Genomic DNA, 24,826 nt, shown 5'->3' on the forward strand with positions numbered 1-24,826 from the left:
TTGAGGAGTTGCAAGTGGAGGAAAGAAAAGCAGTTAAACTTGAGTAAATTGGTTAAAAGTATAATTGAATAATTTTTCCTTTGTGTGCTTCTGATGTCTCTCTAGGACTAGGTGATACTGAATTGTCCTATCTCTATATCTTTCCATATACCTGCAGCTTCCTTCCTTCTCCATTTAAGATCTCTTCAGAAAAATTCTGTCATGAGGTTGGATACGGCAGAATCCCTCTATTGGTTATTCCCCTTCTGAGGAAGTGCATTATCTAGCGTTTAAGGTTATTTTCTTTGTAATTTCAAAGTTATCTCCACACAGACATATCAAGATCTTCCTGGGATGTTGTGCAGGTTTGAGCTGGAGTAGAGTTAATTTTCTTCACAGTGGCTGATATAGGGATATGTTTTGGATTTGTGCTGAACACAGGGATGATACTATAGAGATGTTTTTGTTATTGCTGAGCAGGGCTCACACAGAGCCAGGGCCTTTTCTACTTTTCGTGCTGCCACGCTGGCAAGGAAGTTGGGAGTGCATGGGAGGTTGGGAGGAGGCACAGCCCGGACAGGTGACTCAAACAGGGATATTCCAGACCATATGGCATCATGCTTAGAATATAACGGGGGGGGGGGGGGGGGGAGAATGAGGAAGAGGAGGGACATTTAGAGTGATAGTGTTTGTCTTCCCAAGTAACAGTTAGATGTGATGAGGTCTTGCTCTCCTGGAGATGACTGAACACCTGCCTGCCCATGGGAAGTAGTGCATAAATTCCTTGTTTTTCTTTGTTTGCATATACAGTTTACGCTTTCCTGATTAAACTGTCTGTATCTCAACCCACAAATTTTCCAGCTTTTACCCTTCTGATTCCCTCCCAATCCTGCTTGTGGGGGAGTGAATGAGCAGCTGTGTGGGACTTGGTTGATGGAGGGAGTTAAACCGTGACACATGTAGATATAATTTGGTCACAGACCACATACACAGTGTTCAGGAAAATTTATAGGGTAGTAGGGGTCACTGTAACCCAAGTGAGGTGAATCTTTTCACAATACACAACAAATTAGGCTACATGTGTGTATGGTGAGTAAGGAGGGATCACTAACCTGGAGCTGGCATGATATGGTAAATCCGTGTGATGCTGGTGTGTCCGGAAGACATCCTTACTCAAATATAGAAATAGAATAACTCTTCTGATATACAAACTAATAAAGGAACCTCTCTGGGTATGTCTATCCTTACCCAGATCACATATTTATTTTTAATGGCTGAAGCCAAGGCGAGTATCGTTATTCTTTACACCCCAGTATTCTCTCTGCAGCAGTTGAGAGTTGCCTGTGCTCTGAAATTCCTCATGATGTGGTATATCCTTTTGTCCATTGGGTCTGGAGAAACCGTGTGCCTACATGAGCCCTGCTCTGAGAGCCCCCTGGAAGAGCAGGAGTAGTGTTTACCCCTTGCTTTTTATCCATTGTGTGGCTCTGAATGCTTCCATTTAAAAGTAAATACAAGGAAATTCAATATTCTATAGTTTTTACTGAATTCTGCTTAAACTTGTTTTAGTAAGTCTTTGAAAACCTTCCTAATTTTCTTGCAGAATTGTTATCTGTTCTTTGAGGAATGAAAGATGGAGTTTTCTGAGTGGCTTGTTTAGTGCTCCATTCTCAGGGCTTGCAATGCTCCATTTTTAAGAACTTCCTAAGAGAGGCTGCCATATTTGCTAATGCAAAATATCTCACAAGTGTCACTACCTACACATTCAAGTTTTCTCCACTAAACTATTGACTGAGAAAGGAAAAGGTCACCCCATCCGAAGTGTAAAACTATTCCAGAAAACGTAGGCTAAACTGTAAGGAAGATGCTTTAGAAGCTGTAGTCTGTTCCCCTATTTATCAGTAGCCTCTTCTGCTTTTGTTGTTTCTTTTTATTTCCCCAGCCTTTGTTACCTTCCTATTCTGATCCTGATGTTTCTCCATCAAATGACAGCCTTTGAATTTCAGATTATCATAAAATAGATGAGTGACAGTAGGATTGCGTGGCATAAACAGCTAAGTGTGGTTTACATGTCACCACCAGATTCCCATTGTGTTGAAGCTGGGAACGCAGCCACTCTGTGGGAATACAGGATTATTTTAATCCCCCTCAGTGGCACAACTGGGTTTGTCCTTGGCACAAGGAATGCAATGAACTTTTGTTACCCAGGCTCAATGCCAGCTGCCAGAGACTACCTGCTTTCCCAGTGTTGTGCCTAGATCCTTCATCCCAGACCACTTGCTGACTGTGTCTGCTTGGCAGCTATTTCACTGCCCTGTACCCTCTGCTATTTCTTTCTTATATTTATACATTGCTTGCATTTTTAAATTGAGCTTTGAAGCATAATGCTTGTTCTTTAATATTTATTCATACCATGTCCAACAGAGTGACCCAAGCAGGGAACAAATGAGGTGTTGCTGTAATTCAAACAAATAAACATAGAATTACTAATGAAAAACAAAAATTGGCATTTGTAGAAATATGTAGCTACTTGTGTGCTACATAACCTCTATATGCTCACAGTCCATATCAGTACATGACTTCAGTGCTGCCTGCTCTGCTTCCATCTGAGTGACTGCACTTCATAGCCACAGTGCAAGAAAAGTCCTCTGGTTGCTTTGGATCTGATGGGAGTTGCCAAATCCAGGCTCTTCTGACAAATATTTTGTCAGCTGTGAGCTAATGAATGTGATGATTCCCCTGCTTACTTTGGTGAAACTGTTTGATTAAAGGCCACTGGCTGTAGAGCTCAGAGGGTGAAACTCACACAAGTGGCTGGCTTCCCAGTGGCTTTCCAGGGACAGCAGGCTCATGAGCCGGGATGGAGAAAATTCTTGGGAAAAATGTGCTTCCTTGCTCTTGAAACTGATTGCTGAAGCTGTAACTTCCCTAGCAAGAACTCCTCTTGAGCAATGTTTCAGGCCCCTATGATTTCTTCCTTGGACAATTCTGCATTCTCTAACTGCAACTTTCCCTGGAAAGTAATTTCCAGGATAGATGTACTGACAGAATTTCCCAGTCCTAAGTGCTGGGGAGAGAGGTGAGCTGTTTTTCTGAATCAGCTGACCTAATTGGAGGGGTTAAAGGTGGGGAACAGATCCCTTTTGGGTACACCAGCACTTCCCTAGGCCTTAGCAGCGTGCTGAGCAGAATAATTGGGATTTTACCTGATTTAGAAAATGTAGTGGGCAAGTGAAAAGGTGGTTGTTCTGCAATGCAGTTCATGAAGTTGGTCAGTTTAAAAAAAAAACAAACAAACAAATAGAAGAGTTGCTTAATGAAATGAATTGCTGTGACAACATGACTCCATTTCAGTTAGCTGCATCCTCAGCAGGGCTTTGGCAGCTGGCTGGGAATTAAGAGTGTGAGCTGTTGGTCGCTTTCCCATCCCTGCCTGTCACAGCTCCTTTGGCACTGAGCAGCACAGTAGCACTGATGCCTCTCTGCTTCCTGCTCTCTATCACTACTCACTTCTGTAGTTAACATGAGCTTTTTGGCATAGGCTACATGATCTCTTCTTGTGCTTTCATTAAGGTTCAAGCATCTGCAGAATCTACCTGCCCTTATCCTGAGAGGTTTTCCTACTGACTGAGGGATACCAAGCAGCTAGCCAGGGAACTGGGGTTATTTAGCTGGAGAAAAGGAGGCTGAGGGAGGCCTTCTCACTCTCTACAACTTCTGGAAAGGAGGTTGTAGCCAGGTGAGGGTCCTTCTCTTCTCCCAGGTAACAAGCAATGGGATGAGAGGAAATGGCCTCAAGCTGTACCAGGGGAGGTATAGACTGGATATTAGGAAAAGTGTCTTCACTGAAAGGGTGGTCACAGGTTGGAGCAGACTTCCCAGAGAAGTTATGGAATCACTGTCCTTGGAAGTGTTCAAAACACCATGCAGATGTGGAGCTTAGGGCAGTGGTTTAGCAGTGGACTTGGCACTGCTGGGTTAATGGTTGAACTCGATGGTCTTAGAGATCTTTTACAACCTTGATGATTCAATGGGGAATCAGTGGAAGGGGCAGCAGTGGGAGCCCCTGTAGCCTTTTCAGTGGTGGTGCCCCAGGGGACATTAATCCTGTCTCTAGAGTCTAGGTTGCTTCCGTGCAATTTCTCCTTGGGGAGGAACTGCAAAAGCTGGTGGATACTCACCTGCCCAACATGAATATTTCTGTTGAGCACTGTGCCTCAAACTTATTGACTGATGCTGGGATTAATTTGTTCAACTGTGCCAAGGAGTTGCTACTTCATGAAGGAAAAAATAAATAAAAGGCAAAAGAAGAAGCTAATTAACTACATTCCTTTGCTTTGCATAGAAAAGACACAAGTAATTCTCCTACCTGTGCAACATACTCTGCCATGGAACAGCAGTTCCTCCAAGTTATATTGACCTGTTAGAGCAAATGATTTCCTTAAAAATCACGTTTTCTATTTGACGGGTTTTCTGTCTCATTAGGGAGCCATTCAAATACAGCAGATCCGATTTTTGTCACTACTGCACTGCAAATTAGACAGAGTGCTTCATGAAGGTTCAGTTAGGAAGAAATGTGATTAAAAACGTATCCAATTACTTTTATTTGCATATATAGTACAGATACTTTTCAGATACTATCTTTTATTAACATTTAAGTTTCAAATACACCTATAAATAAATAAATAAGCCTCGATTTTTTCACTGTCTATTGTTGACTGGAACCTTACCCTAGGAATATGTCCCTCTAAGTCTGCTGGGCTAGTCATACAGAGAAAAAAGTTACAAATAATACTACATGTGGTAGAATTTGGCCTGAATTTATTTTGATATGTATGTAGTCCTTATGCTTGGTTTTGTTTTTTGTTTATACAGGAAAATTAGAAATATATGCATCAACTTCTTAGCCACTTTCATGCTCTTTCAAAAGTATTTCTCTGAGCTATCGAATTTTTACAAAAGCAAATGGGGAAAAAGCTCTTATTCTTTTGTCCCAGTCAAAGTAGATAAATTCAAGGAAAAAAAATCCTACATTTGACTTTTTCAAAAATTTCTACACCTCAAGTTTTTGTACTTTGAAATGTGGTAACAGGAAATTTTCCCCAGGAAATGTTACTATGCTTCAAATACTTCTATTTAACCAGGATAGATCTCTAATCTTGTTCTTGAAAAACTACTGTTTCTAGATGGTAATAACAAAAAGGAGGGGTGGGAGGGATCAGTCGGAGGAATGCACAGGAATGGAAAAACAAAAGTGAACCTGTTCAAAAATGGGCAAGTTACAGGTGACTGAGCACAACATTGTCACAGCGAGGATGAGAAGTTGGACTCAGTTCTCAAGAGATGACAACTATGCTGTCTAAAATACACAAATATACCACAAAATGATATGGCATTTCATAGGAGCTATTTTTTCCATTGACGTTGTAGGGTGACGAAGGGCTCCCTGGCTTTCCTGGGCTGAAGGGGGATAAAGGAGAAAAAGTAAGTCCAATTTTTATCAATTACACTCTGAAAAGCTTAAGAGTTTATAAAGCTATTGTGGAAGTGTAACGAAAACTGACCCTCCCCTAAGTTTTTTGTTTTGTGCCTGTGTTGTGTCTCTTGTTTTGTGTTATCAAGGCGCTAAGAAAAGGAGAATAGGCTGTTGTATGATTTTTCATCAAAGTGCAGCTTAAGTCTTTAAACCTATTGATGATGCCTAGACACATTTGACAAACATGTGGAGAACCCCAGGGCATCAGCTTTGACTAAACTTTGTAAAAATCCAAAATATAAGAGTGAAGCAGAATAGGAACACAGTGCTAATACCTCTACATAGAGAAACACAAGTGTTTCTTCAGTGTGAGGCATAGAAGGCCAAAGATTATCGTGTCTTTTCTTGCATTGAATGTAAATAGCTTTTGGACTGTGGTCACCTTTAGCTGCCTACTGTGTCATCATCTTAAAAAATTTCCTCATTAGCAACTCATCAATCGTCCCTAGTGTGTTACTGTCAGCAGCAGCTCCTCCAGAAACTGTAAATAATAAATGTTTGTGTTGAAATTATTCTCCTTATTCCTTATTCTTGCCTTGATGCACTGCTCGTGTCACTGCACTTGCAATGGGTGTTAATGCTGTGCTGATGATAACTCTGTTGCTGTTACAGGGCTCCCTGGGCTCACCTGGCCCCCCTGGGAGGGATGGAGCAAAAGGAGAAGCCGTAAGCCTTTTTTGTTGCTCTCATGTAATCTTGCCTTTCAGTGCAAGGTAGGCAGTGGAAATCAATCCCTATTGAGTGGAACGTGTCTGGGGGATTTGTGTGGCCGTTTTAGGAGCAGCAGAAGCAAATGTCAGGAGGTTAATAGCCCCAGCACTCTCCCTCACGTTTGCGGCCAAGGCAGGTGTCACATGGATTAACCATCCTGAGAGGCTCCAGGGGCAGCTCTGTTACCATTCATTAAGGAAGGAAAGGGAGCTGTCTAGGCAGCCTGTGGTTTGGGACCTGTTGGTTAATAGCTGCAGCTGCAGAGCCTGGCCCTTAGGTTTAAGGCTGGCAAGGAGTCCTCAGCTAGTGGAGATGACACGGGTGCAGGGGACAATCTTATGCTCCCACTGTAGACAAGGCTTAGACAAATTAGTGTCTTGGTGACAGAATCAAGGACCTGGAGTCCTCTTTTGCATCTCTAAAAACTAAGAGGGGGGGAAGGGTGCCGGGTTAGCTCAAGGATGGATGCAGCATGCCAAATATCACCTGTAAGAGGACTACAGTTGAAACATAAAACCACAAACACATTTTCCAGTATCTTAGAAAAGTTCGTTTTAGAGCTTTATGTCCTTTCCCCTGCTGGATCACCATCCCTTAGAACTATCTTCATTCTGATGATGGACCTTCATCATCTCATTCACTGTCCCTTTCTGGCAGTCACTTGGTGGCAACAAAAGGAACTCGGGGAAGGACTTTTTGGTCAGGCATACACAAAGGTCCATACAGCAGAAAAGCTCTTTTCTGTTCCATGCAATCCGTTTCTTTTTAGTGCCACACTTGCTCTACTTTGGAAAAACTGGTAATTTTCCAATATTGCTTCCAGAACTGATACAACTTCATGACATCATGCCTGGCATGGTCTGGGATTGGACAGTGACATACTTGTACTTGCAGAATTGCTTATGGGATGTGTTTATACACTGCAAGGTCACTATTCAAGAACAAACACATTATGTTGTCTCCAAGGAATCCATGTTTGTAGACTGTAGTCAGTGCAAACTGTTCACAACTTAGGGAACTAATTTCTTACTACTTGGTTGTATTTAGAGAGCAGATGAAGAGATGCTTCAGTTTTTGAATTTGTCTCTTTCTACTTCTATTTTTGTGAAGAAAGTACACCATAAAGTTTCAGATCTCTGGAGAATGCTACTCAGGACTGTAGATATTGGATAGAGCTCCTGTTTCTAACTCCATGTAATGACTGTTTTGAGCCATCCTAGGCTTTATATATAAAATATTAGTATTTACCAGTGATATTACTGTTACTTGCAGGGTGAACCAGGAAGGCCAGGAGCATTTGGACTGCCTGGGCCAGCAGGTCCAAAGGTAAGCTTTCCATTTCTTCTTTACATGGGCAGGCATGTTTTTTTCACTGACTTTTTTAGAACTCCTTCTTGTTTGACTTTTGGTATTGTCATTGGTGAATGAAGAAACTCAAAATGGTCATTTTCACCAGGGATCTGCTACGGTACTGGCAATTAAGCAAAGTATGTAAAACAGACTTACCTTTTGTTTAATAAACAACATAGCTGGAGAACGTGAAGAGAACTTGTTTTGGGGCACATAAGCCTTGTTTCATGTCTTCAGTAGCCTTCCCAACTTTCACAAAGATGCGGATGAGAATTATTATCCCTACTTTACAACTGAAAAAAAAAATCATGTAGAGATCCTAGCTTGGATGTTTCTGCACATTTTAGGATATTCAGTTTTGCACCGGTAAACAGTGGCTAAGTGATACAGAACTTGAGCCAATTCTCATGTCACTGGGTTTGCTTCAAGCAAGGTGTTTTTGAATAGAGATCTGATGAGACTTGTGAGCATGAGAAATGTACCTTAATTTTGAAGCTCTTCTCACGAGCAATTTTTTAACCTCTTTTCAAAATCTGATCTCTCCTTGCCTTGTTCCCTGGTTACTGAGGAGGTAGATACCTCTCAGGTGGTTTCAGTCTTGATGTTATAACATAAAAAAAAAGACAGTGCACTGTGATGAATGTGTTTTTAAGGGAGCAAGTTCAGCTCATCCTGTGAAAGGTGCTACAAGAACAACAGTTTGATTGCCTGAAAGAGTATCACATCTTCCTGGAAGAGACATATCTAGTCACCTCAACCTCCCACTTTTGCCTTTGTCCTCAAATAGGAGTTAAGTACCTGAACACTTTTCTGGATGCAGTTTTGATTGTCACTCAGCTCTATCTGAGAGGACTTGATGAAGCAGTTCATACATAGATCCTCTGGGTTCCTCAGCTATGGAGAGACCCCTTCTCCAAAATGCCTCTGTCTTTGCATAGAGGGAAATGTTCATCCCTTCCTGAAGTCCCATCAGGAGAGTATTGGAACTAATGGTGTGTTTTTGGATTAGCAGGAATACTTGGCAGCCATCCCACAGTTCTCTCCCGGAACCATATTTGCTTCAGCAGGGGATAAGTGACAGCTGCAAAGCTGAGCTGAGTGGAGGCACACAGTATTTTGTCTTTCAGTGGGATCCGGGACTGGATGAAATGAACTGAATTCATCACTCACAAATGCCTTTCAGCTGCATCTCTGCTATCACATAAACAAACACACACTTTCTCTCTGTCCTGCATGTTTCATGTAGTGGAATTACAAACCAGCAGATTACATGATGCTCTTTGTGGTATGAAGTTCCTCACACCTGCTTTGCAAAGCTTTTGCAAACAAAGCTAAACTGAGGCATCTACATCTGCCTCAGGATGGACTTGATCCTGCTCCACATTTTCCAGTAGGATCATCAGGTACATGTAGTTCAGCCAAGCAAAGAGGTAATGCTGAATAGAAGAAATTCAGATCTATGGGCTGGGTAGGACAGGTGCTGGTGGGGCTGGACCTAAAGACATCTGACTGGCCAGTGCCAAGTGCTCCCAGGGAAGAGGTGAGCTTGGCTAACCCCAGCCTCTCACAGTGGCTAAATATAAAATGACTGTGCTTTCATGGTGACTTTCATTTACCTCAATGGATGCAGTGGCTGTATGCAATGTCCTTCAGCTGGATTCTGGCCTGAGTTATTTTAAGAAACAACCATGACTTTGCTGACAGGGCTTTAAAATCTAAAACAGGAACCCACACTCCTTTACTCCTTGGTGTAAAGTTTGAGCATCTCATTGGTGTGGAACAAGGTGTATAAGGATTAGTGGAGTTTGCAATCAGAGAGGTCACGTCTCCCATTAGTGATGTAATGATTGTTTTTTTTGCCAGATCACTTATTTTTATCATCAGCGTCAATACAGCAGCTCTGGGCTCTACCCCAGGCTCCATGGAGAGCTACCTTGCAGTTTCTCTGTTCGGTTGGGTTGTGGTCCTTCCCAGCTCAATCCATCTTCATTTGCATTGAGCCAGGCCAGTGCAGTGTGAGCTCAGCAACGATACCTGCACCACGGGAAATTCAACTCCTTGTTTATGTCCTTGGCTGAGGAGTCTTTTGCTTCAGTGGGAATTGCCAGCACTTTCTTTTAAGAAGTTGTCTTCCAGTTTTTACAGACCTCATTAATTGTGTGAAGCTTCCAGTAGCACAGGTAAGGGTCCTGCAGACTTCTGGTAATAGGATTTCAGTCCACAGAGGTACCAAAATGTATCTGAGCCCATTAGGGCACACGTATAACTCACAGGAATGAAATGGCCTCGGCGTGTCATCTCTACTTTTACTGCTTTTGCTGCTCAGTGATGCCTCCAGGGAAGATTGTTCCCAACTTGGTGTCTTCAACATAAAATTCTGGGTTTTGGCGTGTTTTTTTTTCTTGTTCATCAAACTTGGAGGGTAAACTTGACTGATCATCAAGTGTGATCTTGCTGGCTACAAACTGGTGGATGCAAAGAAGTGCTCTCAAAGTCAGCCTTGTGCTGAAGTGTTGGAGCTTCTGGTTACAGATGTCATGGTGGTCTGAGATGGCAAGAAATACCCACTGGTTGGAAAACTCTGAGGTAAATATGTGGCAGGTTAATTTATATGCAGTAAATGGCAAAAAAGGCAACAGTTCAGGTCCCTCAGGTATGATGTTATAGCAGTGAAACAAAACTTGGATTTTTGAGATCAGGCCCTTTAGCCTGTAATATCTTTCAGTAAATATTCAATCTTTTCGTGCTTTTCTTTTTTCTGTATTTTTTTAATAAAAGGATAAAGAGGTTTTTTTGTGGTTATCATTGCTATGGCATGGACACAGCTATAGCATTCCTATCTGAACTGACAGTTATCTGTACTTGATAGAAAAAGCAGAGACAAAGAGGGGAAAAAGAATCAAGTTTTTGAAATATAAAGTACTAGGTAAGAGTTTCATTTTGACAAATTTCCTTCTTCCTTACTTCAGCTGTTGAAGGTCTCACGCTTCTCTGATTTACCAGACATGATCTCAGCACAGGCCTTGAGTGGGTGCAGCACATCTTCTCAATCAGACAAACCCAGTTTCTCTGTCTATAACTTCTGATGAGTATTATAACCATGTTTTATGTAGCGGTACTTAGTCGGACTTTAACAATTTGGACAACTTGGAACAGGCCTCTGTTTCTCTTGGGGTTTTGCCTAGACTTTAGTAGTGTATTTTTCTGCAGGCTGGAGGGAGATGTTTAGGTGCATTCCTGTTGCTCTCCCTCTGCTATCAGAGGACTTAGAATACTTCCTGACCTGGCAGAGGTTCTCATGTGCCTGATGTCGTAGAGATCCCCGAGCCACCTTTGCCTGTGCTTGTACCCCACTGTCATTAATCTGGGCATTTACACTGGGGAAAAAAAAAGTCTCAATTCTACTAATTAATTGCAAACACACCTTGAATTTAATTTTATTTTTTAATATGAAACATCTATTAATGTGAAATATAGAAATTATTTTAAAATTATTTAAAAATAAAATCTCTGTTTTGAAGCCTTATGCCCATTACAGCCACACAATACAGGAGTTAGACAGTAGTGGCGGGGAAGGGGAAGTGATATAAGTAAGAAAATAATCAGTCAAACAGGTCATATAAGATGCCAAATCAGTTCTCTAGGTCAGGCTCCAAGGGTTAAGCCTTGGAGCTGAGGATCCAGATCATTTTCAGACACTGTAAGACACATAAAAGTGAGTTCTCTCCATTTCAGTGTACACTCTCCAGGGAGAGTCACTGTGCAATGAGCTGAAGGACTGCTGAAATGTACCTGATCCTCTTGCATTTCTCCCACTTAGGCAAAAAATATACATTAGAGAATGTAGGTTTGATCTGTTTCTTTTCATTTATTCCTCAAAACATATAACATTTTGAAGTCAGTAGTTCATTTATTCTGAGATATGGCCTTAACTGCAGCTTTTGCAGCAATGTATATCCGTGTGTTGTTCCACCAACACTGTTCAGGAGACAAAAGAGTTGTTGTACGCAACTGACATTGCCAAACCTTCTTAAATAACCTATAGAAGGAATTTGCATGTGGTGGTTTGCCTTTGTAGGGCAAAACTAGAAGCAGAAGGATAAAACTTGCTAATGTCTAAGTGCCAGAGACAGAGGAAAATACTGGGGTGTCACTTTGGGTAGGTATTTGGAAAGTCAGATAGATGATGTTCCTGTATCAGCACCGAGAGAATCAAGAAGCCTCAACAGCCTGAAAGAACAACTTACATTTCTGAATAACTAGTTTTATTCTTGTTCTCTTATGTGAAAGAGTTTCTGATGGTTTACTGTATCTCAATTCCTTGCCAGGGATCCGAGGGAAAACAGGGTCCTCCTGGAATTAAAGGCTATGTAGGTGCACCGGTAAGTCATGTGTCTTTTTAAATTTTTATGGTCCTGACACTTTCTTTACTTTTTCAGTGATTCTACCCAGCTATATTTTTTTAATTGTTATTATTAAGCAGTATATGGTATGTCTGGCCCCTTACCAGCACTATGTCCAAATGGTGACACTTTCTTGACTTCACTGAGTTTCTTCAGACTTTTTTAAAAGAGAACAGACCTGTAGCCAGCAGAGAGATGTCAACAGAATTGACTTTATTATTGAGATAACAGTTGGTGATTTTGTGATTCTCTCACCATAATGTAATTACTTTGGTCTGTGATGATGCACCATTTATATGGTGCTTGAAAACTTCATAGAACACCAAGAAAAATTACCACCTCTCAGCAAGTTTCCAATCATATTTTCAAAACTCTCAGGGAATAGTCTTTGGGCTCAGTGGACAAACCTGCCTCCAGTGAACAGACAGCCAGACCAAAATAAATTAGATTCTATCCAGTAAGCATCTCTGTCCCTGGGGTCCTCAGCACAAGAAAAATTCACAGACCTCTTAAAGTAGGTCCAGAGGAGGGTCATGGAAATGGTCAGAAGGCTGGAGCACCTCTCCTGTGAGGAAAGGCTGAGAGAGTTGAGGTGGTTTGGTCTGGAGAAGAGAAGGCTCTGAGGAGGCCTTATTGTGAACTTTCAATATTTAAAGAAGGCCTATAAGAAAAGTGGGGACAAACTTTTTAGCAGGACCTGTTGTGGTAGGACAAGGGATAATGGTTTTAAACTAAAAGGGGGTAGATTTAGATTAGAAAAAAAAAAGCAGAATGTTTTTACAATGAGGATGGTGAGACTCTGGAACAGGTTGCCCAGATAAGTGGTAGATGGCCCATCCATGAAGATATTCAAAGCCAGCTTGGACTGGGTGCTGAGCAACATATCCCTGCTGAACATATCCCATAGTTGAAAATATCCCTGCTCATTCGGTTGATTATGTAAACCCTCTTAAGTCCTCCAAATATACCCAGATATGCAGCTCTCATTAGCTGGGAGGTAAGCCTCCACTGCAGTGTAAAGTAAACTGAAGTTTAAATACAAATATGCTGTCATAGTAAGCAGCATTTTAAGCTTTGGCAGTTTCAGACAAGTCACTATTGACTGAAGCATATCTGTCTCTCTATAGCTGTTAGCTGGTTGCTCAGTTTCCACAATAAAGTTAAAATACAAGGTACTTGCTATGTCAAGGGAAGGTGAAATATGGTTCTTGCCCATTGAATTGATGGCCTGTGTTAGTGCCACATCAAACTGAGCTCCAGCAATGTTTCTGGTGTAGCTGGGAGGAGGTGAATTATGCAGTCCAGAGGAACACTGGCATTGGATTCACAGCACAAAAATGTGCTGGGCCTCCGGGTCAGAGTACATCTAACACTTGCCAGCTCTCAGAGCTACCTACTGTCTGCCTAGCTACTGCGTCCAGTCCCACTAGGAATGGGAATTCTTGCTTTTTTATGCGATAGGTTTTCCCATCAGTATCGTCCTCTACCAGAGTCCTCACTGTTTACAAGGAACATGAAAAGTGCAGAGCATTGGTTGTTTTCCAGACCATCTGCAGCTGTGGTGTGTTCCCTGTCCCTCTACACTGCTGTTGGCAGGAGGGCTGCATGTCTGCAGGCAATATAATGTTACAGATGTTCTTGGGCCCACAAGTAGTCCCTGCTCAGTGAGTCTGCTTGGACCATGCCTGCGGCCAGCTTTGAGGACTGGCAACTGAAAATGTCCTTGAGGTTCAGTTGAATAGATTGTGCAGATGTGCACAGTGACTTGGTGACTAATTAGAGGAGGTAACTATGCCTCTACTTGGATTGAACTTTATAATCTCTGTTTCTTTTTATTTTTAGGGTCTACAAGGAGAAAGAGGAGAAAAGGGAACACGAGGAGACAAGGTATTCCTGCTGCATGCCAGGAAAAGCCAGGCTGTTCTTTTCCTCTGACCATTAGGTGAGGTGGGCTGCAAGACCAGCAGCTCTGGAAGTGGATGGATAATGGAGTTTCCTCACTATGCTGCACTTCCCAGTGCTCTCCCATGTGCCCTGGGCATTCAGGAAAGCTTTATGGATCTCTGCTGTCTACTAAGCACACATTTGGGGACTTCTTGTCTGTATGTAGCCAGGGATGGAGGAGAGAGAGGACTGGAGTGAAGGCATGCCAGTGGGGAGATCTAGAGGGGTGCCTACATTGTGTGTACCACCTGAGGGCTGTGAATGACCACTGACTGCTGCTGACAATATCTGCATCCATCTTGCTTCATTTACTCAGATTATCCAACTTCCTATGTTTCTGTCTTCTCCCATCACTATTAAATCAGGAACATTAAGTACCAGGTAGTTTCTACATTAAAGGTTTCATCCAAATGGAGCTGCTTCCCAGTTCTATGTTCTTTCCTGGCTTGGAATAGCTGTTTTACACAGTACGGGACACTCTGCAATTCAAACTATGTTATGGCTTAAGGAAGAGACCAAGTGCCTATTATACCTGGAATAAACCTTTAAAAAGAGATATGGGCAGGTGTAAAGTCTTAATTATAGCAGTTTGATGTCTGTGATCAGACACATCAGATATGCACCTACTTCTGCTGTGGACCTGCCTGACAGTGCTCAAGGCTCCCCAGAAGTGCCTTGTCTTGCTTATGACTCAAGTTGGTCCTGAGACATCTCAATGATGATCTGGCAGCTTTGCCTGTGTTTAAACTCTCTTTAGTGATACCTCTGTAAAGAGGGAGTCATTGGTTTACTAGCACAGTCTTGTTCCCATTTCCCTCTCATTTCCATTTTCTGGAGGGGAAACCTGGCAATTTACACCAAACTTTTTCCTACCAGTAAAAATTATCAATAGACCCCTAGTGTGAGATGTTGTGTTTCTCTTTACCAGTGTCCTTTCTGCTGTTTATGATAAAATAACCAGAATTATATTTTATATTACCTATCCTTGTTGATGCAGCCAGAGCAAAAGGCTGGATCATACTTTATCTTCCTCATGCTTTTCCCTCATCCCTTTGCAGAACTGGTTCAGTGTGCTGAGTCCACCCAGTGCCTCTGCTGCTTTTCCAGAGGCAAGATTATCTAATCTGCTGGAATATTTGGCTCCCGGAAGAAAATCCATCTTTCTGAAATCACCTTGATGGGAGAGGAAGTTGGAGCTATGTGTGGGCAAGCAGCTGACTAAGCTGACTAAGCTAGAGGAAGATTAAAATGGGGAAGAAATGAATTAGGTTTCATTTCATTAGAAGGATATGCACAGTTAAGGTCCGTTTTTTGGGTTGGGTTTTTTTTTATTTTTTTTTCCTGAAGCAGCCAAATCTCTGCTACAACAATTGTACTTTGATTTTTTTCCACGTTTTAATGATGGTCTCAGAGCACCCACTGCCATTACTTTAACTTCTACCAGTAAGTACAACTGTGAAAGCAGTGGGCGTAAATTCGACTGGCCAAATATTTCCTTGTCTGCTCTTCAGTCTGTAACTTGAATACTGACACCTACACAACCTGTGTTTCTTTGTGCCTGAGGAGAAAAGAGTTTATAATATCAGATGAAAGCACCAGTCTGTGCACTGAGTATTGTTCTATCACATCTGCACCCTGAGCATCAAAAAAGCATACATATCCCATAATACATCTTGCTGCTTTATCCCTATATTTTGGGACCCCCGATGTAAATATTGAGGTTTTACATTGATGTTCCCAAATCCAATAGTACTGGTTACACTTGAACTTTAGGAAAACTACTGCACCACAGGAGGGATCTCCCATGTTTTTTGAACTCAGTGGGCTCATTGTAGACTCCAGCACAGACTCTGCAGGAGACAAGCAAGATGCATTTCTCCACCAACATAAGCCTGGTATGTCAGGGATACTTGGCATGTTAATTTAGGCATGTGCATCAGTCCCAGTGTGACATGGGGCATTGCTTTTGCTGCAAAAGCACATGTCCATCCTGAATTCTTGTCTGTTTTATTGAGAAGAGCTTGTGTAAGGAGGCAGCAGGGCTGGTCTGCTGCTGCCAGATTCCTCTGCAGTGGGTTTTTTTCTCCTTCACCCTTTTCCAGACTCGTGAGGAATCATTTTTCAACAAATCATTACCTTTTCTAACTGGTAGAGGTCATAGAGTAGCACTGAAGTTCTGGTGAAATTGGGATTTTCCCCAGTTCCTTATGACTCTTCACCATTTTCTTCCAGTGCTTAAAAGCAGGAAGACCAGTAGAGCATAGGAGAAAGAAATGGAGTCTTAAAGTGAAAATGTGAGAATAAAACTTTAATGTGTTTGTTCTTTCTGTTGGAAAAAAATACCTTTCACCGAGTAGCTGTCTTTAAAGAATGGAAAAAATGATAACAAATATTTATAATGACAGATTTTTCTGTAGAAACAACAGAAAACACAATCATTTGGAGCATTTTCAAAGAGCTTTATTTTATGTATTTGTATAAATAATACATTTGCCTTTCCCAGCCCCCGTTACTAGCAGTAAGAACATTGACACTTTTCTGTTTTGGCAGCTAAACCAGCATGTGTGAAGTACTCGTTGCTGCAGTATATTGATGTTAAAAATTCTCCTGGGAATACACTGCACATTTTGTCAGCAATCTACCAGGATGTTGCTTACTGAAAGTCTTGAAATCAGGATATGCATAGTTCAGTCAGTGCAAAGGAAACCATTAATATGGAAACCATCACCCTAAAATCAAGTGTATCTGGGGTCTGACACTGGTTTTCTGTAGGATATGTGTCTCTCTAATTTCATTCCTTGAATACATAATTTAAAATAATATTTATGTTAGAAGACTGATTGACTTTCTAAGGAGGAAAAATAAACAAAGTGATTTGCAAATCCATTTCTGACTTGCTAAATCAATGTAGTTTACAAAAGGAGCTAGTTAAATCCATTGGCGTTAAGTGTGGGTTTGTAGGTAATAACAGTTCTAAAGGGATTAAAATATCTAAACCATTAAAAAAGCAGAATAAAACTAACAGTTTGTTGTCACTGCTTGTGCTTGTACTTGTACAATTTGGTTTTACATGCACATTCACGTTTGCATTGGCCCTGTGTGTGCTTTTGATAGTTTATATTCAGCTGTGTGTGCAACATCCAAGTAAAATCTGTGTTCCATTTTAGAGAGGTTTAAGGAATTTACAGAGAAAAAGAAAGTGCCTGTTTCAAAGAGTTTTTAACTAAAGAAGCTGAAATGGCCAAGGTCCACAATCTGTAAGACTGAAGTTCAGCACAAGTATGTTTTTGATCCAGTCTTTTTCTCTATCAAGAACCTGGATTATAAAATATGGAATATCTTAGGCTTGAACGTGGAAATACAGTAGAGGTCAGGGTCAGAATTCAAAATTATCTTGAAAACATAATCTCCCAAACAGAAGACGAGATTGAGAAGGGGAAACTGCAGGATGATTCATAGGTGTAGGACAACAAATTTCACAGCGCTAAAGACTGGGAACAAGTGATCGAGGAGCTGTCCTGTGAAAGGGGTTTTGGGGCAAAGTAGATGTTGTCCTGGCATTTAAACAGAAGAATAGTTTATGAAACATGAAATAATATTTCTGCTCAAAGCCTCAGCTGTGTCCAGGTTCACGCACTTAGATACGGTGAAAACATGCAAAAATTGGAAACTGCACAAAGGGGAGAAACAAAAATGGTCAGAAGTCTGAAAAACATGCGCATGAAGAAAAGTTAGAAGTATTGTGGTTGTTAAGTCTAGAGAAGTTTGAAAGGAGAGTTTTGTAGGTCTTCAAATACATAAAACATTGTAAAGACGAAGGAAACAGTCTGTTCTCTGCAGGAGGTTAGGAAAAGAAACACTAGTCTGGAACTGTAGCGAGAAAAAATCAGGTTTAGGTGCAGGCGAAAAAATCCCATATCTTCAGGTAATAAAAATAAAGTAGTGAAATTGATTGCTGTGGACTTTGTGTACTGTCCAGTTCTGAAGACATAAAGGAACAGATAAATTTTTCCCCTAAGTTACAGAAAGGATAGTTGAAAACCAAAACACTTTTTCTTTACTGGGGAAAACTGAGCTATTGCTGGATTGTGGATTCATTATTTTCATAAGAGTTATTCCAGGCTGATGGTTCTCCTGGTGTATGCTACCCAGTTTTTGTGAACCCACCCCAGTAGGTAGAGGAAGGATGCCAACATAGAAAACTACTACACAGCTGCTTTTGGTCACAGCAACTTTTCGTGGTACAAGATGTGGGAACTTTAGACATTTTCTCTATTGGGCTGTCTGGAATTTCTCTCCTTATTCCTTACTGTTGGAGCAAATACCATGGACATCACCTGCAGAGTAGTGACCTAAACACCACGGATTTGAGATATAGTGTTTTTTTGTCTTCTTTTTCAAGGGAGAGAGAGGCCTGGATGGGTTCCCTGGAAAGCCGGGTGTGGAGGGGAGACAGGTACGTTGCAAATAATGACTGGAAGCATTTTTTTGAAAAGAGTGAAAGTTGACTCTTAAAACTGAGACTTATCCTGGGCAACTGCTGAATCATGGCAGGACTCCCCCCACATGCCTGCTCTAAGGGTTTTTGTGGGTACAGTTGGGGTTTTTTTTGTTTAGTTGGTTTTAGAATTAAACTATAATGCAATATACATTTAAAGGAAATGCCAGTCCTTTCAGATTGATAGATTAAATGTTTGTCTTACTTTTTGTTAAACATATAAGAAATCACACATAAAAATTCAGTTGTTTAAGCCTGATTTTTATGAACTTTTTTTTCCCTTCCCACAACATGAAAGGAAGAGAACTGGATTTAATATATTTGGTTTGTTTTCAATCAAAAAGACTTGGAACTATTTACATTTTTAAGACAAGAACAAACCAGAAAATTGTCTAAAAGATCAGTACATTTCTGCTGATCAGACACATAATGCTTTGTCTAAAACCGCTATCTGTAGATCCCACAAGACTGTTTTCATTACTCAGGATATGATACTTAATGAGAGGCATCCTTTCCTCTCAAGGATCTTCTGGTCTAAATAGCAAAGGACAAAGTAAGAAGCAGAGGCTAGAAGTGATTTCCAAAAGCCATGCAGCTAATCATTGCCACCCTCGAGCCTGAAGCCTCCAGGCTGCTGCATCTGCATCCTGCTCTGTTTCTCAGTCACGGTTTACCCTGTATGGAAAAGTGTGTGTCTAGTTAGTGTTTATCACTATCCTCATAAGATGGAAATGTTTTCTGGTGCTACAGGCAGCACTGGAATCTCAGGGAGTTGTGTTTACTGTGCCCATTATACTGCTTACAGAACTGGTTTCTACTTGCAGCAAATGTAGATGAAGTGGGAAATTGCACAAGGACATGAAGATGGATCTTGATTGTCTATTGTTCCAAAGGAACAATTTCTCCAAGTGAAGCCCTGTTACAGAATTTGGAACAGAAGTTCGGAAGCTTTTTTTCCCTTTTCATGTCTAGACACCTAGGAGTGGGCAGATCTTCACGCCTGAATTTGATACTGAATTTTATGTTTGACACTGATATACCCACTGAACTACAATTCTTTTGAACCAGCTGAAGTTGGGTTGGTGTTATTGTGGCTCCTGTGGCATCTCCATCATTGTTCTCTTTCCTCTCTATGCAGCAGAGCCAAAGCAGCCTTGTGTGTTCTATTAGCTCCTATCCTAGTGCAATGAGACATCACCCTTTGTGCTGCCAATATCTGCAGCCTTATGTTTTTCCTGTACTTCAAAAACAAAGAGTTTTCTCTCCATTTTACCTGTTTATAGGGCCCTGCTGGCAGCCCCGGCCCTCCAGGTGCTAGTGGGACCAAAGGAGAAAAGGTAAGGTTGGATGGGATGCCCAGGAGGGGTTTGGAAACACATTTGTTAATTCTTCTTTGGCCCCCAGTGCTGAAAATATCAGAGCTGTTGGTCTACTATTTATCTTGTTGTGTATTACTGAAGTGTATATCCACTTAAATGTTTAACTTTCCTGGCATTGCTTCTGAAATGGGTAAAAGCGGGTATTAAAGTGTGCCTGGTTATAGCTCCACTGCTCTTTGTTAAGCCCCCATAGTGGGAGTAGAAGGAAATAGAATGCAGTTTGGGTCAGAAAATCTTCCTCACCTAAGAAATGTCAATATGTTTGTGTAGAAGCTGATTTTCTGACCCAGGAGATGTATAATTGACTCAAAAAGTGTCAATAAAATGACTCTGAGCCTCTTCCCTGCAAAATAATTATTCACTGCACTCAGCAGCAATTTTGACCTTGTTATTTTTGCAGTTGTTAAAGTTTTCAGGGCAGCCTTATATTTCCCTCTCTGTTAGAGATGATGTTGTAGTTTTGATATTTCCGACACAGGTCTTTGGCATGAGTGGAAAGGCACAGTCAGTTCTGGATTTCTTTCTCTCTTTCTCCTCCAGATAAGGCAGTGAGCTTATCCAAGAATGCAGAGATTGGAAGCAATACTCTCTGTTCTCTCTCTGCAGTAGTGATCAGTCTTGAGTTCATAACACTTCATCCATGTCTCTGAAGCAGCCGCATCTGGTGCTTTCAGAAGATGTTTTGCTCCTTGGTCCAATACTTTCAGAGCAGCTGCTGTGTGTCTCTTCAGTATTTCTTCAGAATAGACCAGTTTGGATGGGGCCCTGGGCAACTTGATCTAGTGGGTGGCATCCCTGTCCAAGGCAAGACAGCTGGAACCGGATATTCTGGACAGGCTGGATTGAGATTCAATAAGGCAAAGTGACAGGTCCTACACTTGGGTCACAACAACCCCTGCAGTACCACAGGATGGGTGCAGAGTGGCTGGAAAGCTGCCTGGTGGGGAAGGACCTGGGAGTCCTGGTCGACAGTGGCTGAACATGAGCCAGAGTGTGCTCAGGTGGGCAAGAGGGGAAAGGGCATCCTGAGCTGTAGCAATAGTGTGGCCAGCAGGACCAGAGCAAGGATTGTCCCTCTGAGTTGGGCACTGGTGAGGCCACACCTCAAATCCTTGTTCAGTTCTGGGCCTCTTGTGACAAGAATGACATTGAGGTGCTGGAGCATGTCCAGAGAAGGGCAACTGAGCTGGGGAAGGGTCTAGACAGTAAGTCATATGAGGAGCAACTGAAGAAGCAGGGGTTGTTTAGCCTGGAGAAAAGGAGGGTCAGGAGGGACCTTATCACTGTATACAACCACCTGGCAAGAGGTTGTAGGCAGGTGGGGCTCAGTCTCTTCTCCCAGGCAAGTAGCAACAGGACAAGAAGAAATGGCCTCAAGCTAAACCAGGAGAGGTTCAAATTGGACATCAGGAAGAATTTATTCACTGAAAGCGTGGATAAGCATTGGAATGGGCTGCTCAGGCAGGTGGTGAATTCAGCATTCCTGGAGGTGTTCAGAAATGACTGGATGTTACACTTAGTGATTGTGGTTTAGTTGACATGCTGGTGTTCAGTCAAAGGTTGAGCTCAGTGCCCTTGGAGGTCTTTTCCAACCTTAATGATTCAGTAACTCTATCTTTAAGGCCTCTTTCAATCCAAACCATTCTATGACTCTATGAATAAATAACAAATACTAGTTGAGCTTGTCTTCAGAGAAAAGAATACAAAAAATATGTTGGGTCATTCAGAGACCTACGTGAGTAATGAACAGAGTGTAGAAGGAAGCTACGTGATCAATTTAGCACCAGTCTGTACCTAAAGTAAAGGATATACCTTCTGGATTCATAGTCTTAAAGCATAATACATGGTGGACATTGCTGGAGAAAAATGGACTGGAACAAATTGATAACCTATATGACAATAAATCATGGTAAAAGGGTGTAGCATCTCAGTGTCCTATATAGTATATAGTATGATTTGCTCTATAAAATCACTTGGGGAAAGTTCTTACTTTTTTTGAAAAGTTATTTTGGTCATTAACAAACAAAAACATTTTGACCCCCCAAATATCCATCCTCTTGCGGGTCTGTTGGGGGTCTAAGCGTCAAGCAGGTTAATTTGTGTGGTATGTGAACACCAAATATAAGATTTTTGAAGCACAAATCTACTGCTATGGTGCATCTAGTGCATCATTCATTTTAAGTCACTAAATGTCATTAAATCAATGTAAACATCACAGTAATACAGACTCCAACTAGTTCTTGGACTTATTCCTCTGCAGAGCAGAGCAGATTGGTATTGAAAATAATAATGTACAACAGCAGCTGAAAAATATGCTCAGAGGTTTGTTTTCATTTTGCATTATGTTATGTATTGTACCGTGTATTGTTGTGGTCTGTGTTATGTTTTTTAATTCCTTTTGTGTTATCCTGCAGGGTGAACCAGGACCTCCAGGATTGCCTGGCACTTCAGTAAGAATTATTGTTTTTTCAGCTTTCTCATACTTTGTAGGCATTATTGCATGAGAAGGTGGAAGTGAGGGGTGTGGGGATCTTACTGAAAGATGTTCTTAAATATTTCTGGTGTGGTTTTTTTTTTTTTTTTCAAAAAAGAGAGACTATAGGCAGTGAAGATTTTTGAAGAAGGGAAGTGATAGGTTCCGACAAAGAGAAGCACTGCCACAATTTTGGGATATTGTGAGTGCCTCTTCAGGACTTGAAGAGGCAATGAAAGCACTCCTTAGGTGCATCAGACAGAGCAATACTATGACAGGACTGTGTGGTTTCTGACAGTCATTGAGTTGATTCCAAGTGGTCTTTGGTACATAGAGCCTGTAAAAGTCATAAAAGAAAATGAAATTCCAGAATTGAGTGCCTTTGACATAGACTCAGTGTGAGAGTTGGGGAGAGAGAAGAAAAAGGCAATTTCTGATGTGGGCGAATGATTTTTCCTTGGCTTATGTCTGAAAAAGTCCTGGTGGAATATAAGACAACCAGGACCTGATGTGCTGGAAGTATGGATGAAAAAAGAAAACTGAGAAAACAGGAGAATGGGGCTTACCTTTCCTGTGGCACTAGATTTATCATCCTTAGTGCATCCCCCCCTCTGCCTTCAGCAATGCCTTCACTGATGCCAGGGACATCACTGGCAGGGATGTAAGAATGTCCTGAGACTAATATTGTCTGTATGAAGAGATCATCTCCAAGTGAATGGAAGAAGATTTACCACGAAGTATGCAGAGGAGAGGTCTAGAACTGAGTTCTGCATGGGCTGGTAATAAAGCAGTTAGGCAGTATACCTTTTACTAGCCAAAAAGATAGGATTAGTATTAGGAAACAGCACTCTTTGACTATGGCTGCTAAAGACAAGAATGAGAAACTCCCTGGTAATCATGGGAAAGACAGCAGGCATTTACCTTACGCAGAATGTGGTAGAAAGTAAAGGAATGAGAAAAAGAATGCTATGAAAAAAAACTCATGTTTGGGTAAGAACCTTTTACTGTCCTGCTCAAATGTGGTAGTAATGACGTGACAGGAGTTACCAAGAAATTTTGAAAGATGCGTATAAAAGCTGGAAATGAGCCTAAAGCTACAGCAGGTGGGTGCAAAACAGGCAGGGCATATCTCAAGCTGGTCTACTGGTTATGTGATGCCTTCTGTGTTCAACTGATCTTTGTAACTTTGAGTAAAAGAAGATCTGGGGAATTGACTGACTTGTTTATATGACGAGATAATGAATTAAGTTCTTGCTGTTTATACAGCCACACAAATCATTTCATAGGTAACTGTGTCATTAGGTAACTTGTGTCAGCCTGAGCTGTTTAAATAGAAAACATCCCCCAGCCTTCAACAGGATTTGAAGAGTTGTAGGAGTTACTGAGCAACTCGAAGGAATAGCAAGGGGAGAAAAATACCCTGAGGGGGACCATCATACCCTTGCATCTTGTCTTTACTTTTTTCATTCTTTATGACTCTGCGATTCTATTGCAGGTGCATATTGAAGGCCTAAAAGGAGAGGAAGTAAGAGAGATTCAATATCTATTCTTTCATTGCAAGAATATTTTAATGTAATTTTGTTTTATGTTCGGTTAGGTTTTTCTTTAAAATAATACTGTAAAAAGAAGGTGGATGGAAGCATTATCAGGAAATCAAGAAATAAGTTTTCCTATTTATGGTGGAGAAAATAAACAAGAAAGGAAAAAGGGCAATGTTCTTTTCAGGTGCAGTGAACCTAACGCAAACGAGAAGTACGAATTGTACTGTCAGCTATGCAATTATTTAAGAACAGGGAAGGGTTAACATTAAAGTTAAACTGTATTTGAGTTTTATGCCTCTTTTGTCTCTGAACTTGGACACTCAAACTGGGAAGCATATCCCTTGCTTCAGTCTGTTAGCCCTATGTATTAAAAAAATATATTTAAACTTGATTTTGTGTTGGTAGGTGCCTAATTTGCATTTACCTGCTACATAATATAATAATTTGCATCATATAGTCGATACTTTAAAGCCGTTCAGAGCTGTGCTGGCCTGGGGGAAAGGCCTTTTGAAGCTATTCATGCAAGAATTGCTCTTCTCCACTATCAAACCCCCAACCCACAGTGTTTTATTGGAATACTCATGATATCCCAGTGTCTTTGGTAGAGTTACTATCTTTAAAAAGCAAAGAACCAGTTATGGATAAATGCCTGCTGAGTGTGGGTGGATCAGTCTGTGGACAGTCTAATGAGTGCTGATAATTCAAGTAGTCAGAGGTTTAAGGAGAAAACCAGCTGGTCTCTGCACTGTTTTTTTTGGGACCTATGGGGAAAGGGGTGGTATAGGTCCTGTAAAGACAGACAACATGACTCATGTACCCATGCACTTTTTCATAACGATATTTTAACTTTCTTTTTAAAAAAACATTTCTGTAGGGAAAGCCTGGGCCACGAGGACCACAAGGCCAACCTGGACTTCCTGGACCTCCAGTAAGTTGTTTGTCTCACTGTTTGCCATTCCAGAAGCTGAAACTCAGACTCCAAAACTTCATATGTTATTCAGGCACTAAGATA

The 24,826-nt window shown here is 41.3% G+C and overlaps 1 protein-coding gene across 1 annotated transcript in view; it reads left to right on the forward strand.

The window, feature by feature from the left end:
- The window catches only part of COL22A1 (collagen type XXII alpha 1 chain), a 195,150-nt gene that overhangs the window by 88,311 nt on the left and 82,013 nt on the right, over positions 1–24,826 (forward strand). The window contains exons 12-20 of the mRNA XM_018074383.2: positions 6,128–6,181; positions 7,499–7,552; positions 11,905–11,958; positions 13,822–13,866; positions 18,326–18,379; positions 19,705–19,758; positions 22,215–22,250; positions 23,769–23,798; positions 24,689–24,742. Coding sequence (XP_017929872.2) covers positions 6,128–6,181; positions 7,499–7,552; positions 11,905–11,958; positions 13,822–13,866; positions 18,326–18,379; positions 19,705–19,758; positions 22,215–22,250; positions 23,769–23,798; positions 24,689–24,742 — 435 coding nt within the window. The remainder of the gene's footprint in view (positions 1–6,127; positions 6,182–7,498; positions 7,553–11,904; positions 11,959–13,821; positions 13,867–18,325; positions 18,380–19,704; positions 19,759–22,214; positions 22,251–23,768; positions 23,799–24,688; positions 24,743–24,826) is intronic.

Source organism: Manacus vitellinus, unplaced genomic scaffold (genome assembly GCF_001715985.3).
Source record: "Manacus vitellinus isolate BGI_N305 unplaced genomic scaffold, ASM171598v3 scaffold_1_pilon, whole genome shotgun sequence".
NCBI classification, from domain to species: domain Eukaryota; kingdom Metazoa; phylum Chordata; class Aves; order Passeriformes; family Pipridae; genus Manacus; species Manacus vitellinus.